This window comes from Taudactylus pleione, unplaced genomic scaffold (genome assembly GCF_031769625.1).
Source record: "Taudactylus pleione unplaced genomic scaffold, aTauple2 ptg000615l, whole genome shotgun sequence".
In the NCBI taxonomy this organism is placed as follows: domain Eukaryota; kingdom Metazoa; phylum Chordata; class Amphibia; order Anura; family Myobatrachidae; genus Taudactylus; species Taudactylus pleione.
Window position 1 is genome coordinate 5275550 of NW_028285017.1, and position 16311 is coordinate 5291860.

The 16311-nt window shown below is 44.6% G+C and overlaps 1 protein-coding gene across 2 annotated transcripts in view; it reads right to left on the bottom strand.

The window, feature by feature from the left end:
• The window catches only part of PHTF1 (putative homeodomain transcription factor 1), a 137160-nt gene extending 122955 nt beyond the window's left edge, over positions 1–14205 (bottom strand). For both annotated transcript variants that reach the window (XM_088454433.1, XM_088454432.1), the window contains exons 1-3: positions 14026–14205; positions 4588–4703; positions 600–662 (exon numbers count right to left, since the gene is read on the bottom strand). In XM_088454433.1, coding sequence (XP_088310559.1) covers positions 600–662; positions 4588–4632 — 108 coding nt within the window. In that variant the 5' untranslated portion in view covers positions 4633–4703; positions 14026–14205. The remainder of the gene's footprint in view (positions 1–599; positions 663–4587; positions 4704–14025) is intronic.
• Positions 14206–16311: the final 2106 nt, after the last annotated feature.

Here is a 16311-nt window from a genome sequence, read left to right on the forward strand (position 1 = left end):
CTCCTTTTTAAGGATGGGCTGCAAATTATGGGTCAGTGCTTTGGTCTCCCATATCCAAAATGCTTGGGACCAGGGGAATTTTGGATATCTGAATATTCCGTATTTTGGTATATTTGTATACCATAATGAAATGTCTTAGGAATAGGGCCCAAATCTAAACACAGAATGCATTTATGTGTTATATAGACCTTATACACACAGCCTGCAGGTAATTTTATACAATATTTTCAATAATATTGTGGTTCAAACAAAGTTTGTGTACATTGAACCATGAAAAAGCGTAGGTTTCACTAGCTCAGTAATGCTGAAAATATTCCATATTTCGGAATATTCCGTATTTCGGAATATTTGGATATGGGAGACTCAACCTGTGCGTGTATATATATATATTTTCACACACGTGGGACTCAAGCACATTTCTACTGTTTCCAATGGGAAGCTACCGCCAGCCACAGTGTAGCAGCAGCCAGTGCAGTCACGGGCTGCAACTGGCTCTCTGAAGTGATGGATTTCACTGGGGAGGGGGAGGGGCACTGCAGCCCCTAGGTAAAATCCACCAATGCTGTAAGTTTAACATAATGAATACAAATGTGCATTACCTTCACCTTGATCTCCTTCTGTTCTACTGATTTCTCCCATATTTGTTGGTCATATGCTCCAATCTGAAACAGAAGGAGTGATGAGTGCGTTTCCATGTAGAAGGAAAGAGATAAGAAAAACTCAGAATGAATACAGCCAATTGCCCAGTTTTCCTGAACAATCTGCTTCTTTACGTTTTACAACCACGAACATCTTTAAAAACATCTATTTACGTTTAGCATACTTAACAAAGATAACCGGTTGGTTATATGTGTGTGTGTATATATATATATATATATATATATATATATATATATATAATACATTATAGAAAAAGAGTGTGAGCCATGTCACTCCTATTAAGAATGCTCGAAAATAGGTCTACGAGTGCCATGGCATATATTATAAGAGCACAGTTGTTCCCTTATATTAAGGCTGAATCTAAAAAAATGAAATCTCAATAGAGCATTCAGGAGGGGCGGGTATGGTGTTTAAGGGGGCTATGCCTCAAAAGCTATTGGAGGTACCGGGCTGAAATTTGGCATGGCACGGGCGGGTAGAACCGTCGCTGGGTGCTGTATGCCAAATTTCAGGGCAAAAAACATAAAAAAGGAGGATTTGGGAGTAATCTAAATAAATATATATATATTTTACAGTTTTGAAATAAACAGCGACATTCCAAGGATTTAGCAAACGTCGGCCTACTTTTGACATTGGTCTAAATATTTTTTTTTACTTTTGCTATTGGTGTGATCGGGCGAGTGCTGGGCTGCTTTACACAAAAAAAAATATATATATATATATACACACACACACACACACACACACAGCGTTTCATCACACGGCGTGTAAATGACTGATCATGGACCAGCTGAATATACCATTGATGTTTTGATATCAAATGCTTTACTGACTTGCGGTGGTTGTGACCGCCACCGATGGCACGCATACCCGACTGATGTATTCTTTTGACACTGCTTATTAAAATTGTATAATGCACTATGTGGCGCCCCCTATACTCTGTTTATTTTTAGAATATATATATATATATATATTTTATAAATACAATCCAGCAATACATATAAGGTGTCACATGGCATACTGGCATCATCCAGGCGTGCAGCAATCAGCTTCCTTCATGTGGTGTGGTGCATTGGATAAATGGTCAGTGTTTTTATTGTATATTTGTTCCCTGAAGACAGTAAATAAATACCGAAACATTGGATGGTAAATAGATACCGAAACATTGGATGGTAATTACCTGTAGCCGAATTGGACAGTTAACTCAACTCCCAATTGTGTATGTGGGACAAAAATGTTAGTACTATAGTATATAGAGAATGGGTGGTCAGGAAAGAATCTCTCTTAACTTATATCGCAATAGTGGCAACTGAACTATAAAAAAGGCACTACACTCATAGTGCAAAATGCATGAATTAAATTAACAAGTTTGAAAACAAACATGATGGGACAAAATGTGATAAATGGAGTAACACTGCTAAAACTTAAATGAACTTATATTATATTTTTTAAGAACCATAGCTAACGGGCAAATATGGTCAGCATGTGAATATTTTATTGAACACCTGACAATCTTTAACCAATTTTTAAAAATGTAAAAAGATAAATTTTAATATGTTAAAACTTAAAAGTAGATATAAGACAGCGTACAAAAGCTGTTTCATCATAAAAAATATGTATGCATGGTGGAATGATATGGTAGTGGGATAGCACAGATGGAATATTATTGGGCAGTATCTGGTTAGTGTAAGGAAGAGGCAGTTAATAGAGTTCAGATCGACTCTCCAGAAAACTACACTCTACTCTTCAGAGCATAGTAGCAGAGCCATAACTAGACTTTTTGGTGCCCTGTGCCAGAAAGAGCATTGGCGCCCCCCTCATTTTTCAAAGGGACATAATGCACCCAAAAAAGGGCCATGGCTTCATGGGGAAGGGCCAGGGAAGAGATAGGGAGAGGCCAGGAGATGTTGGGGATGAAATAAGAGGAATTTACAAGCAAGAATGATAATAAACAGAAATTTGACAGGCCCAAACAGCGCCCCCTGACCTGTGGTGCCCTGTGCGATGGCACCGGCCGCACTACCCTAGCTACGGCCCTGCATAGTAGTGACATAAATGTAGCTAAGCCACGTTTGTGGATTCACTGAGCATTCTCTGCCCCGACACTTGTGCAGAATATGTAAGTGTGGAGGCATTGGAAAGTTGGTACAGCATTGTTGGACCCCTTAACCTCTAGACCCTATAGATGCCGCACCACCATCAGTTCCAGTAGTTCTGAGGGAGATGCAATATGGCAGATATGAAACAAAGGAGGGAGGTGCAATGAGCTGGGGAACAAGAAATGTTGCGGGTGGTATAGTGATGATATAGAGGGAATTATATGGGATGGAATAGAAGGTTATAAGAGGCAAAATTATGCTATGGGGGTAGGTGGCATATTCTGGGAGGTAGATGTGATGCTATGTGAGAGAGAGAATGATATGAGGTGGAATTAAAGGATATTGCAAGAAGATTGAATGATATAATATAAAGAAGGAGTGATATGAGAGGGAGATGCAATTATGATGAGGGAAATGGAATAATACAGTGGTGGCGATGGAATAATGTGATCAGAGGGTGGAGGAAGTAAGAGCGAGATGCAATGAGAATACTAGAAAGAGCAGCAGAGAGAAGAATAAGGTGAAAAGGATCAAGGAGATATGGTGAGACAACAAATGCTGAAGGTGAGTCCAGTAATTTCGGTTTGTAGGTAAATATGTGTTTTATATGCATCACCTAGTTTGTTTGCAGATCATGGACTTTAGGGCTTTACCTTCTGCTCTAAAGGTTGCTAAGCATTGATTCCCATTGAAATAAATGCCAAAGCGTTACACCCTTTAGAGAAATGATACGCTCATCTAGAGTTTGAGGGCAAGGAAATATCGGGGGTTAGAGGTAAAATGTTAATGTTTTTTGCAGGGAAATATTTTATATGCAGGAACTGATTTATTTGCAGAGCAATGTGCTTTATAAGTGCTGCAAAGTTTATTTGTAGAGCAAACAATAATTTGTTTATAGGTTTAAGGGCAGAATTCAATTAGCCCCGATAAGTTTTCGGGCGAATAAAACGGGACTTGCCGCATTTTTTTGCCTGAGGAAGATGAAAAAAAAAATCCTCATAACTGCCGACTTTGGGGGCCAATTGAATAGCCCCCAGGGGAATAATTATCCACTGTAAATTACAGCAGCTATTTGAATTCGCCCTAAATGCAGGAAGGGAACAAAATTAGTACAAACATCATGACTCCCAAATGTCCCAATTCCGGAAGGGGGTGTGGAATATTTGGTTGACAGACATCACATTGACATTCATCAGGTTGACTTGATAATGTATTGTGTACATGTCAACATTCGAATGTCGACATTGTGGTGTCCACATTATGAATGTGGACATGGTTACTGTTAACCATCTGACCGGATACCCCAGAGGGACAGTCTTGATTTTCATGCTGGTGTCGCTGACTCAGATTGAGTAAGAATTGGGTACTATTTCACATTCCTCTCTTCCGTTACATACTGCACACACCAGTAAGTAGTGTGCACATCATATAAAGGAGATCTGGCGATGAGAAGAAAAACAGCCTGTTAGCCACGCCCTTTATTATGCTGATCACACCCCTACAGCACTGACCACACCCATTCTGGTGTCATTGCTTAACTATCAAAAGTTACAGACCCCTGTGGCACTTCGTCTAGTATGGACTGCTAATATTGCTACTAGATAGCTGAAGGAGAAGAATGGTTGGACTTCCTTACTAAGATAACAACTGGAAACAGAATTGAACCTATTGCCATGTAAAACATTTGCTAAGTATGAATAATCACACAGTATACATGTGCCCAGTAGTCATGATTTCTTCATAAATGCACATCTGTGTTTTATGGGTATAAAAGCAGACCATACACTATACAGTATAATTCAATGTATTCAAAGAAACAGATACTCACTTTCTTTTGATACCAAGATATAGCATCTCTATTTTCAACAGCCATTCCGTTACTCTTTCATTGGAAATTCTATCTCTAGACCACAGTAGGATACTGAGCGTGGCACAGGCCTAAAACTGGATAAAGACACAGAACATGAGATAATGCCTGAATGAGAGGATAGTGAAATAACAGCCCATTGTTTTCTACCCACGTTCTAGAATAGAATGCAAGTGCAACTCTCAGGCTATAAATCTATAAAGATCCATGCAAACTCCTATGCCTGGTAGAGTAGATTGGTGGTGCACGTGCACTTTGATCATAGAGACTCTGATAAAGTTCCCAGGTTGGAACAAAACTAGTTAGAGGACTTACCTGGTTTGCCACCAAGTGGACTTATTGTATCGTTTGGGGTATAGCTGTCACAGTTGGTGTTAGTGAGTTACCTGTCTCAGGTGATGAACTGGAATCACTGGAGGCCGGCTGGACTGGAACCATGGGGAACATGAATAGCTCTTTTAATATAGGAATTGGGTAGCAGTGAGAACTGCTTTTGGTGATGAGTGACTGGAACTGGAAACTAGACAATGGTAGCTGGGTGGCTACGTGGAGCGGCTTGGGAGCCGTTGGTGAGAGATGGTAGCGTGGAAGCTACTTGGAGCGGCCTGGGAGCCGTAGGTGAGAGATGGTAGCGTGGAAGCTACTTGATGCGGCCTGGGAGCCGTGGGTGAGAGATGGTAGCGTGGAAGCTACTTGGTGCGGCCTGGGAGCTGTGTGGAAAAGCTGGTAGCGTGGAAGCTACTTGGAGCAGCCTGGGAAGCGTAGGTGAGAGATGGTAGCGTGGAAGCTACTTGGTGCAGCCTGGGAGCCGTGGGTGAGAGATGGTAGCGTGGAAGCTACTTGGTGCAGCCTGGGAGCTGTGGGTGAGAGATGGTAGCGTGGAAGCTACTTGATGCGGCCTGGGAGCCGTGGGTGAGAGATGGTAGCGTGGAAGCTACTTGGTGCGGCCTGGGAGCCGTGGGGAGAAGCTGGTAGCATGGAAGCTACTTGGAGCGGCCTGGGAGCCGTAGGTGAGAGGCTGGTAGCGTGGATAGCTGAACGCAGCAGGCTTACGGATAGCACTGGTCTAGGAACCAGCAGGAGCCTGGGACATACTGGTACACAGAGGTACAGCTATAGCACAAGTAGTACACCACGGAACGTAACAAGATGTTCAAGCACTGAGTGCTATTAGAGGAGGATCTATATACCTAGAGTCTGGCAGCGATTGGTGGATACAGACAGGTGGTCTGGCAGTGGCATTCTGAGTGGAGCAAGGCACAACATGCAGAGGGAGTAATCATCCCTGCAGCCCTTGAGAATCAGGACCACACCTGTGATTCCAATTAAGACTAGCAATGCTCACAGACAGAGCAGGGTCCAGGTGATTAATCAATCAGGGTGGGAAGGAGAGCAGTCTGCACACACAGAGATGTCACAGTCAGCACGATTCAGTCAGAGCAGCTGGCAGAGGTAAGTCACAAAAGGTAAAAACTAGCCAGGATTGTGACAGTACCCCCCTCTTCATGGGTGGACTCTGAACACCCAAACAAATACATAGGAGAACATGAAAAAATGAGACACCCAGGAAACCGAAAAACTTTCTTCCAAACATGACATTACAGGAGCTTCAAACATAGGGACACCATCACTCTAGAAACATCTCTTTAGACATCTTCTTAATTCTTACATTATTGGGATACCAGGAGTGGAAGTTCTTCAAAGGGGATGGTTCAAGACCTTCGTCGATTTTTCTTTCTGCTGCGAGAACATTTTGTGCCAACCAACGGACATGGGATCTCTGGTAACTCCTGTGGAAATACATGACTGGAAAGGACAGGGTCAAATGGCAGATGGTTTTCAGGGAATGGAGAATTATCATATGCAGGATCGAGTTCAGACTCCGAGTCAGTAGCTAAAGATAAAATCGAAGGTTTAGTAGGACTTAAACATGGATAGGACTCCTGGGAGGAATTAAGCGAAATATAACCAATTTTGATGGTTTTGGGAGGTACCGCAGTATGAAGACAAGGAGGTGGGCGCACATCTCATGTTCAGGGATGCCGATTCTATAGCGCCACTCTCCTTGGATGCTTCGAATTCAGCACGTTGGCCCTTGAAAACTTGACCTTGTTCGGATTTCAGGGAAGTGGAGGACTCAGCAGAGGATGATTCCTTAGTAGAACCAACAGACTGCTTGGAACGATTTTCAGAACTGAGAATTTCACTAGAATTTCAGTTGACAGGTTTAAGAGCAAATTCTTTAATAACAGCATCACTGAAAGTTTTTATACTTAGAAGCTCAGGATCTTTTGACTCGAAAGGGTTGGCCCAGTCCAACGCCTCACCTCTAAAGGAAGCGAAAAGGTACTTAGTAAAGTTGGTAGGAGTGATACCACAAGCTGGATCTGCTTCCATGATTGCAGCATAATGCTTCAGTAATGCAAAGTATTGCGATAAGTCCCCATCTAAATATATGCATCCTGGAGTATCCGATGAAGTTTGTGTGCTCGAGGATTGTGGAGCACACTCAGGTGCAGAGCTGGAAGAGACTTGAGGATGCTCCGATTGATGAGGAGTCAAAACAACTGAAGTTGACAGCTGTTCGGTACTTGGACTAACTAAAGGAACTGGAAGGAGTCCTGAAGAGCCAGGGACAGCAGCTTCAACAAATTGAGGCTGAGAACAGACTACAGGAACTGTCATCCTCTGGAACGATATTAGCAGGAGACATTGAACAGGAACCAGGATCAGATTTTGTAGTATAAGACTCTTCTCCCTGATAACTGGAACTTGAAACCCCCTCCTGAGGCATGAGACTTGAGACCCCCTCCTGGGGTGCGAGACTTGAGACCCCCTCCTGAGGCATGAGACTTGAGACCCCCTCCTGGGGTGCATGACTTGAGACCCCTTCCTGGGGTGCGAGACTTGAGACCCCCTCCTGGGGTGCGAGACTTGAGACCCCCTCCTGGGGTGCGAAACTTGAGACCCCCTCCTGGGGTGCGAAACTTGAGACCCCCTCCTGGAGTGCAAGACTTGAGACCCCCTCCTGGGGTGCGAGACTTGAGATCCCCTTCTGGAATGAGACACTTGAATTCCCCTCCTGGGGAATAGCACTAGAAACCCCCTCCTGGGGTGCGAGACTTGAGACCCCCTCCTGGGGTGCGAGACTTGAGACCCCCTCCTGGGGTGCGAGACTTGAGACCCCCTCCTGGGGTGCGCGACTTGAGACCCCCTCCTGGGGTGCACGACTTGAGACCCCCTCCTGGAGTGCGCGACTTGAGATCCCCTCCTGGGGTGCAAGACTTGAAACCCCCTCCTGGGGTACGAGACTTGAGATCCCCACCTGGGGCATAATTCTTGTAACCCTCTCCTGGGGTGAGAGACTTAAGGTCCCCTCCTGGAGTACAGAACTTGACACTCCCTGTTGGAGTATGGGACCCAAAATCCCCGTTTGGGATGCGAGGACAGAGACTTCCTCCTGGGGTGAGTGACTCAAAACCCCTTCTTGGGTTACGAGACTTGAGGACCCTCCTGGGGTTGAGACTCTGGAGACCCCTCCTGGGGTTGCCAACTGGAGTTCCCTACCGGAACAGGCAGAATCCGGGCTGGGACCGGAATAGGCAGAATCCGAGCTGGGACCGGAACATGCAGAATCTGGGCTGGGACCGGAACAGGCACTGAGACGTTGACACCTGGAACCACTGCTGGAATTGCAAAGGGAACAGTCTTTGATAAAGTGGTCAGAAGCTCCACAATAGCGACAGAGATGTAAATCTTTACGCCGCTGGCGTTCAGCCACAGAGAACTTGGAGCGCGAGTAACTTCGATGTCTCACCTTACTTGGCATGGAAAAATCTTTGGTTCTTTGAGATTCCAAGACAGAGTTTTTAGTTGAGACAGAGGTAGCTCTAAGAAATTCAGGAATGATCTGAAAGATTTTGCTGAGTAGAGCCTGTAGCTGTTCCAGCAGTTGATGGAAAGTCCCTAAGGTAAGTATAAACTAACCTAACCAACCCCCCTAACCCTCCTTAGGGGTGCCTAACCCTAACCTCCCCTTCCCCGCTGCCTAAACCTAAGTCCCCTGGGGGGGTGCCTAACCCTAAGTCCCCCCCGGGGGTGGCTAACCCTAACCCTCCCTCCACCTAGCCTAACCCTCCCGGGGGGGAGTGCCTGCCGGGTGCCCTAAACCTAACCCTCCCAGTGGCAAACGCAGGATTTTTAGGGGGGGGTTTCCACATACATATATATCAGCCCCAGACCCAAACCACCAGTCCCAGCCAGCCCCTGTCAGACAGCCCCTGCACCAGATAGTCACCCCAGCCAGCCAGCCCCTGCCCCACACTGCCAGCCTCTATCCAGACAGCCAGCCCCAACCCGATAGCCAGCCTGCCAGCCAACCCCACACTTACCAGATGCTTGTGTAGCTCCTCAGTCAAAAGCCGCGGGTCCGAGTCCTCTGCTCTATGGCGTGGCGTGACATCATGCACGCCGGCCGCCAGGTCTCTCTCTCCTTCCAAATAAAAAAAATAGCGGGTGCGGGGGTCGGCAATGCCGGGTGAGCGGGGCCCCCTCTCTATCCGGGCCGCCAGTCTAGTCTCTGATGACGGCCCTGGTGATTGCTGCACGCTGCCTAGCCACTGTCAGTGCAGCTGTCAGCGCTTCCGCATCTGGTGGTATGAAAGCCACCTGACGCAGAAGCGCTGACAGCTGAACAGGCAGCGGCTGGGCAGTTCCGAGTGTGGCCCACTGATTGTGCAGAGACAGAGACAAGGCTGTCTAATTAGTACCCAGAAACCCCCCCTGCGTGCGGTAGTGACTCCAGCCACCCCCCCACCCACCCGCGGCTGTTCGATCGGGAGCCGGGTGCCTGTCTCCCAGCGTCGGGAAAATTACAGGCGTCTAGATTTTAGACGCCTGTCATTTAACCCTAGGCGGGATAGAGGATTTGGGAGGCCGGTGGTCGGGATTGCGGCCACCGGCTTCCTAAACGTATCCCGTGTAAATTAACTTTACTGCATCAAATAAGTCCATAAATAAAATGTAGCAATCAACTTAAATCCACTAACGGTAATTGATACCACAATCACTAATGGGCAAGAAACAATCAGAACAGCTTTGTTATGCTATGGCAAATCAGAGCAATGGGGTGGATGGAGCTGCAGCTCCAGGTCACCCCTGAAAATAGGTCCATACTGAAGACTGGCAGTGTGTACAGGAAAAAGCCAGTGCTGGCAACCATCCGAGGACCCGCTCATTTCAACCCCTGCACAGCTAGTAAGCTGGAATCACATATAAAAAAGATAACTAAGTACTCGATCTAGTACCCGGTTATTATTGTTGTATGTGATTCTGGCTTACTAGCTGGTTACCATGATAATTGGCATGGCCGTATTAAAGAGGGAGTCAATGGAGGCTAGACCCAGTGAAGGATATCTAGTACGCAAACCTGCTGCTGCAGCACATAAAAAGGGGTAGGAGTGATAGTCTCTACGGCTGGGTACACACGTACAGATTTTCTGTCCAACCATCCAACTAGTTGATTGGTTGGAAAGAAAATCTGGTACGGTATGAAAGAAAATATCAGCAATTTGCTCCCAAACGCCAGAAAATGGACAAAAACTGTTGTTTGAACAAATTGTTTAGATCAAACATTTAACAAACTTGTCTGACGACCATTTTCATCTGTTTTCTGGCATTTAAGAGCAAATTGCTGATCATCATTTACTCCCATACGTTACCAGATTTTCATTCCAACCAATCAACTAGTTGGATGGTTGGACAGAAAATCTTTACGTGTGTACCCAGCCTTACACCTCTATTGGCTTTTCCCCATCACACGGGCTTCGGTACAATCTGCTTCCTCTGGCTGTGGGGGAGTAGCTGCAGGCTGTAGGTCATAGCGTGGTGAGTGGAGCTGGAAGGAAAGGGGTTAACAAGTACACTATTATATTTGTTACTAAGGGGAGATGTATCAAGCCTTGGAGAGAGATAAAGTGGAATAGTTGTCCAAAGCTACCAATCAACTTCTAGCTGTCATTTTAAAGAGTGTGCACTCCCCGAACATCACTAGTCACACCCCCACCTCATAGGTCATACCCCCTGCAGCGGCATACAATAGGACATTCATAGATTTTAAGTTTATCCTATGGTGTTGGTTGCAATTTTTACATGGGAACCACATACAGTTTGTACCCCAGCATACTGTAAGCTGTAACCAGCCTAAGCTGTAAGTGTTGGAAGAGCAATAGTCAATCATAAAAAGCTAGTATGCTGCCATACCAATATACACATAAAACATATCTTGAAACATTTTATGCAGCTGCTTTATTTACTGTTTTTAGTTGTACAAATCTTAAAATATGTGCAACTCAAAATGACAAGGTATCTATACAATAATCTCCTTAGGTCTGTCCTCTCTACAACATGCATATACAGCGGGTAAAATAAGTATTGAACACATCAACATTTTTCTCAGTAAATATATTTGTAATGGGGCTATTGTAATGAAATTTTCACCAAATGTCAGCAACACATGCAAAGAAATCAAACCGTAGATGTCCATAAATTAAGTTATGTGTAATAATGTGAAATGACACAGGGAAAAAGTATTGAACACGCTTACTGAAATGTATTTAATACTTCGTACAAAAGCCTTTGTTGATAATAACAGCTTAAAGATGCCTCCTGTATGGAGAAACTAGTCGCATGCATTGCTCAGGTGTGATATTGGCCGATTCTTCCACACAAATCTTGAATGTTCCATGGGCTTCTTCTATGAACTTTGATCTTTAGTTCTTTCCATAGATTTTCAATTTGATTCAAGTCAGGTGATTGGCTGGGCCATTCTAGCAGCTTTTGAAACCAATTGATAATGTCCTTTGTTGTGTGTTTTGGATCATTGTCTTGCTGAAAAGTCCACCCTCGTTCCATCTTCAGCATCCTGGTAGATGGCAGCAGATTTTTATCAAGAATGTCTCTGTACATTTTTCCATTAATTATTCCTTCAACTATATGAAGTATGCCAGTAGCGTATGCTGAAAAACAGCTCCACGGCATGATGTTCCCACCTCCAAACTTCACTGTTGGTATGTTGTTTTTGGGGTAATGTGCAGTAACATTTCTCCTCCAAACATGGTGTCTATTATGGTATCCAATGAGTTACATTTTGGTCTCATCTGACCAGACTATATGCTTCCAGTATTTCACAGGCTTGTCCAAATGTTGTGCAGCAAACTTTAAATGAGCTTCAACATGCTTTTTCTTCAGCAATGGAGTCTTGCGTAGTGAACGTGCATAGAGGTCATGGCGGTTGAGTGCATTATTTGAAACAATTGTACCTGCTAATTCCAGGTCTTTCTGAAGCTCTCCACAAGTGGGCCTTGGCTCTTGGACAAGTGTTCCTATAAATCTTTTCACTCCTCTGTCAGAAATGTTTCGAGGTGCACCTGGTCGTGGCCGGTTTATGGTGAAATTATGTTCTTTCCACTTCCGGATTATGACCACAACAGTGCTCAATGGAACATTCAGAAGTTTAGAAATCCTTCTGTAACCATCAGTATGTTTTGCAACAATAAGGTTGCAAAGGTGTTCAGAGAGCTCTTTGCTTTTACCCATCATGGGATGTTTCTTGTGTGACACCTTTGTAATGAGACACCTTTTTACAGGCCATCAGTTGGGACTGAACCAGCTTATATTAATTTGCACTGACAATGGGCAGGATTGCTTTCTAATTACTGAAAGATTTCACCTGGTGTCTTGGCTTTCCATGCCTTTTTGCACCTCTCTTTCATGTGTTCAATACTTTTTCCCTGTGTCATTTAACATTATTACACATAACTTAATTTCTGGACATCTATTGTTTGATTTCTTTGCATGTGTGGATTGCATGGGTTGTTGCTGAAATTTGGTGAAAATTTCATTACAATAGCCCCATTACAAATATATTTAATGAGAAAAATGTTTAAGTGTTCAATACTTATTTTACCCGCTGTATGTATGTGGACCAGGGGGGCCGAGAGGGGGGGAGCGGGTACTAATTACCCGGGCCTGGGCTTGCTGGAGGGGCCCAGCGGGGGTCAGGGTCCGGCACCGCCCCCCCCTCCCTCTTACATCAAAGCAGCCCAGCACACGCTGCTGTGTGCTGGGCTGCATGGGGAGACTGCAGTCACAGCAGTCTCCAATGCCTGTAAGGAAAGCGATCACACTGATCGCACGCCCCCACTGGCTATGTGCCAGGCTGAGGTGCTCACAGCGCCCCCCTCCCCAGCGCGCAGTGCCGCTTCTCGGTTCAGCAAGAATTTTTTTTTTCTAAGGGAGCGTGGTCACGCCTCCCGTGATTAGGCCACACCCCCTTCTTTCCCACCACAAACATGATACATTGGTGCCACAAGAAGAGCTATTTGAAAGTGTAGCTTATATTATGCTCTGACTACCAATGATTCACATCTACTATATATAAATGCATATATAACATATGTATACTGTAGTTAACCCATATAGGGTACAATTCTATTCAACGTGAAGTGAATAGCGCCGGGAATCAGCTCCCGAAGCTACTCAATTCATATGCGCTGCGAAGCCCGACTAGGATTTCTTCTCGCATCCCTCCAGGGATGCGAGCAGAAATCCGACAAAGGTCCAGGCACAATGTTGTTTTCTGCCCTTAGCGCCGGGAAAACAGCATTGCGCCGGGAAGTTTAATCGGAGAATGCCCGTTCTCACGCCTAAACACTCTGTTTAAGGCGCGAGAATGAGCCTTTACCGACCTAACTTCTAACAGAATTGAATAGCTCCGGGAGCTCATTCCCGGCGCTATTCACTTCACGTTTAATTGAATTGTGCCCATAGAGATATACAAATTGTACCAGTTTGTCATGGTTTTTGTACTGTAAGCAAATTAATTTATGGATTTGTAAATAGAGATAACTTAAAACTCAAACTAAAATGCTTCAGCACATTTCATTTGTTGAAACAAAAATAACTGTCACATAATATTTATAAAACAAATAGAAATTCCCAGATGATATACTATTAGATTGTAACAACATATATATTAAATCATACTATTAGATTGTAACATCAAATATATTAAATCATACTATTAGATTGTAACATCAAGATTATAAAATCAACATGAGGAAACAAGTACATTTATTTAGATTTTAATACAGTAAATGTCATAATATTTCAGTATGGGAACACTGAAAGGATTAATAACTGCCTTAATATACACTGTATATAGAAAACGTGTCAATCTCTTGCTAGCTCCACAATCAGATAAGTACAATAGATCCATGAAATATGCATATGCATAGCTAGGAATAAACAGTTCACTGGAAGTGAGTGACAGTGTAGGAGATATGCACAGTGACACTAGAATTAGGATAGAAATCCCTGAACAAATGAAATGTTACTTACAGTTTGGTTTCCAGCTCTGCATTATTAAGCTCAGTGACTAAGCACAGATCAGCAGTCTCTCCTCCACACGCTGACTATTAGGTGGACAGATATGGCAGGCTCACTGATACATAGACACATACTGTACCCAGGTGTCAGTTTAGCAATAGCAGATAAGCAGCAAAGCCTGACCAGCTCACACACTTCCTTTTTCCGGGTCTGTGATGAAATCCATTGTAGCTACAGTGCATTTAAAGGGATAGTACATTTAATCTATGCACACAGACAACAAAGATAAACATAAACACAACTATTATCTAACTATAGAATTACTTTTATTAAGAGTACATACATTATTTGTAAATGTAGACTTTTTTTTAAATAACTTTATCATGGTTTGGTGACCATAAATGGATGACTCCAGGAAGCGTTTAATTACTATTTTTGCGAACTCTATACCTTAGGGGCATATTCAATTGGGTGGGAGAATAGCAAAAAACTCGCACCTGCAACGTTTTTCCTGTAGGTGCGTTTTTTTCCTAGTCAATAAGGTGCGTGGTTTTTTATTTTGGCCGCCGGGAGGTTTTCATTTTCGCACCTCCAGAGCCAGCGTGATTCTTCCTAAAATCGTTAATTTTAGGAAAAATCAGAGGGACTTGCTCTGGCATCCCGGCGGCACCCCCTCTTAGGACTAATTAAGCAATTGGAAGTTTCCAATTAGCTTAATTAGTCCTTAATTGTTTACCTTCCGAAGAGCTGTCTTCTGCATCCAGCGTCGGGAGCCGACTCTTCTGCCGCGAGGTGAGTATGTCAGTGTGTGTGGTGTTTGTAAGTGTGTATGAGTGAGTGTTTTTGTGTGTGACCCCCACTGCCAGTGTGCCCTCCCAGTGTCTGTGTGGCCCCCGGAATGGAGAACTACATCTCCCAGCAGCCCTTGCCCCTCCCACCAGCCCCTGGAGCCTCCCAGGAGCCCCCTCTCGAGTAAGAAGAGAGAGGGGAAGCCACTGAGAGCCGCGGAGACCAAGGTAGGTGAAGAATTTTTTATTTTTTTTATTTACGCGGTGCTGAGTTTTAAGAGCTGAAACCCCGCGACCACTATTTTTTTTAACTTAATACCACAGGTATCGGGAGCGCACATACCCGCAGTATTCCTAAATTGGGTGCGAGGTTTTTTCCTTGCTAAACCTCCCGCCCAATTGTATATGTCCCTTAGAATTCATCGGTAACTAAACTTCTTTTTAGCTTTAGTTTCTTTATTATGCACTCAGACAGTATTGGCAATACAAATGAAACTACATAATTCTCAATTAACAATGTTATTTTGTGGCATCATTCCAGATTTGTTCTTACCAACCGATTTTAATGTCCACATTTTGTAAAAACATAATTGTACTGTTACATGTGTATTTCATATAGGTCCATATTTGTAGTGTTACATGTGTATTTCATATAGGTCCAACATTAACATACCTCCCAACATGACCCATTCCAGGAAGGACAAAATGCTCTGTTCCAGGACTTCCCTCTTAATTTATGATTACCATCACCTGTGTTGAACTAGTTAATTGATAAGAAAGGTCTTTCACTACAGGTGACCGCAATCATAAATTAAGAGGGAAGTCCAGGAATAGAGCATTTTGTCCCTCCTGGAATGGGTCATGTTGGGAGGTATGCATTAAGTAGATTTCTCCAGTGACAGTGAACACTGTAATGCTCATTCATGCATTGTTCAAACCCACAGCTAAAAATGCTCTTATGTGATATGGGGCCTCATTCATTCAGAGTTGTACGCAAACCTGATGTTGATGTCCAGGGGCGCCGAGAGGGGGGGGAGCAGGTACTAATTACCCGAGCCTGGGCTTTGTGGAGGGGCCCAGAGGGGGCCAGTGTCCAACGCCGCCGCCACCCCATCCCTCTTACCTGTCATCAGCCCAGCACACGATGCTGTGTGTTAGGCTGCAGAGTATGCAGTCGGGAAGCCGGTGGACGTAATCCCGACGGCCGGCTTCCCGACTGCTTTATCCCGGCGAGGGTTAAATGACAGGCATCTAAATCTAGACGCCTGTCATTTTACAGACGCCGGGAGACCGGCGCCCGGCATCCCGATCGAAGTGATGCCCGGCGCCAAGCACGTACAGCTGCGGGGGGAGGGGGAGGGTTAGGTTTAGGGCTCCCGGGGGGGACTTAGGGTTAGGCACCACCCGGGAGGTTAGGGTCAGGCTAGGGGGAGGGAGAGTTAGGGTTGGACACCCCCAGGGGGGACTTAGGGTTAGGCACCCCCCCCGGGGGACTTAGATTTAGGCGGCA